The sequence below is a fragment of the Pyrgilauda ruficollis genome, unplaced genomic scaffold (genome assembly GCF_017590135.1).
Source record: "Pyrgilauda ruficollis isolate IOZ18807 unplaced genomic scaffold, ASM1759013v1 scaffold2085, whole genome shotgun sequence".
NCBI lineage: Eukaryota > Metazoa > Chordata > Aves > Passeriformes > Passeridae > Pyrgilauda > Pyrgilauda ruficollis.
In genome coordinates, this window is record NW_024520152.1 from 1 (window position 1) to 2198 (window position 2198).

Genomic DNA, 2198 nt, shown 5'->3' on the forward strand with positions numbered 1-2198 from the left:
CAGCAAGGAAGCTCTGACTGAAGAAGACTTAAATTCACAATCTTTCTCAGCTGTCTTTGTGCTATATGAAAGGTTGAAGTAATTATGAGAAAGTTCAGAGAAACTCAGCAAAGACTGTCAGCATTTTAGCACATCATACCTTATTAATTTGGAACGGCCTCTCTCTGGTACTCTGTTTGTTGAACTGCTCTTCCCAATTGCCTTTGAAATAGATGGCATTCACCAACACAAGCCTGGTCAGGGAATTCAGAATTCCCTCTGCCAACAGGTTCTGAATTTTACCTTTATGATTCAAACAAAAATCCCACATTATTTTATAGGTTGACATGGATCTAATTATTACCCAAGATAATACCTACTCTGCAATTAATAAACAATAGAGAAGAGAATTATGTACCAGACACACAGCAATTGCTTGTCATCTGAGTTGTTTGAATTCACAATCCTACATCCTGAACTAGTTGTTTTTCCAAACAATGGACAATGGTTAATTCCCATTAAACAGAACTGGGCACTTGGAAAAGCACTCACCTTCAGTCCTTTTCTCTACCCAGCCATTGATTTGTTTCCTGGCATCCTCCCAAGCATGTAGGAAGTCCATCTGTTCCAGGCCAGCATGGTAGGATTTCTGACTGGACTCTGTAAATGACTAACAGGCACATTCACAACAGATTTGCAGCAAGAGATTTACTCTCATTCAGACACAGGTGATCCTTACATTCTCCAAGGATATATGCCAGCTTTCCTTCCCCATCTTCATATAGAGCCATTAACATTCTTTCTGCCAAGTTCCCACTAGGACTTATAGCACTTCATTGAACTAGTAATCAATATTAGTAATATGGATTATGCACTGTAGTACAAACTTCCACACTTCTTTGACAAAAATGAGGGGTGTTTTTTCCTTGTATTTATTTTGCGCTTCTGGGACCTGACATATGATTTTATAAGCTTCTTTGTAAGACCTTTGCTAAGAGATGCATCAACCATTTGTCCCATAGCCAAACAGATTAATGGATCACAGAACCCTCAAGAGTAGAGACTGATGGATTTTACCCTGCTTAGCATCACTTCTCCACTCAGAACACAAATTATTTAAAAGGAGATTCTCCATCAAGTTCAGACACCAGGCTCAGGCAGAATCTACTGCACTCCTGGCTCTCAGCACAGAAACATGGGAAAGCAAACCCCAAAGCCTGCCTTTACTGCCAGAGGAAAGAGGTAGCAAATCCATTATCCTAACAATCATAACAAACTTAATGACTACTTACAGGAAGAAACTCAAAGGTCTTTTCTCCATAGAGCCGGTTTGCAGTTCTCAGGATGTATTTGGTGTTTGGATCATTGATTTCAGAGAGAAGGGATTGATACCCATTGTGGGCATCCTGGGCGTTCTTCAGAGAAAGCACCTGCACACAGACAACATCCACAGCAGTCTCCTTACCTTCTCTAAACACACTTGCTACAGCATGACTGGTTTTATATTAAAATTACATTTAAGTCAAATATTGTGATTGGAAGCCAAAAGAGATCAAATTTATTTGAACACCAGTTGTTTTTTGTTTTTACACTTCCCAGCACAAACTGGGCAGCAAAGGTTGGAAAATTATCAGCTCACTGGAGACTGATTTGGTGCCACAGGCACCTGAGATCCCATACTACACACTTGAATTATTTTACTGGTTTAGAGTCTGCTTCTAAATTTCAGTCCCACCCATATACGGTGTGACATCTTTTGAGATGGTCAGGCACAACAGGATTTTTGTCAAGACTTCCTCAAATAAGTTTCCCTTGACTTCACACAGAAAAAAAAATTCCCTTTATTAGACCACCAGAGTCAGAGTTCAGAACAGCAGCATTACCAACTCTTACCTTCTGTAAGTCTACAGACCCTCAGTGATAGCTGCAGCTTGCTTCTGCGTGTGCACGCTGGGTATTAAACCTGCCAGCCAGGCTGGGAGAAGCCAGCAGAAGGACTTGGCCTGAAAATAAGACAATGAGCAAGAATTTCATTGTCACTGAAACATTCCCTTACCAAAAAATAAAAAAAACCCCACCACAATCAGACCGAAAAGAACCAGAATAAGAATCCCAAACAAACTAAAAACCTCCACCACACCAAGCAAGTATAAGGCACATTATAATACGATGATATTTCTTCCCCGCATTTCCAACTTTACTTATCACTCCACGTTAAT

At 40.2% G+C, this 2198-nt stretch overlaps 1 protein-coding gene across 1 annotated transcript; it reads right to left on the minus strand.

Annotated features, from left to right (window-relative positions):
* Nucleotides 1-133: 133 nt before the first annotated feature.
* LOC121353588 (serpin B6-like) lies at nt 134-1473 on the minus strand (the record flags this gene model as incomplete). Its single annotated transcript, XM_041467510.1, has 3 exons — nt 134-282; nt 532-649; nt 1272-1473. Coding segments are annotated over 3 exons (469 nt in total), but the record flags the coding sequence as incomplete, so codon positions are not given.
* Between the last annotated feature and the right edge of the window lie 725 nt (nt 1474-2198).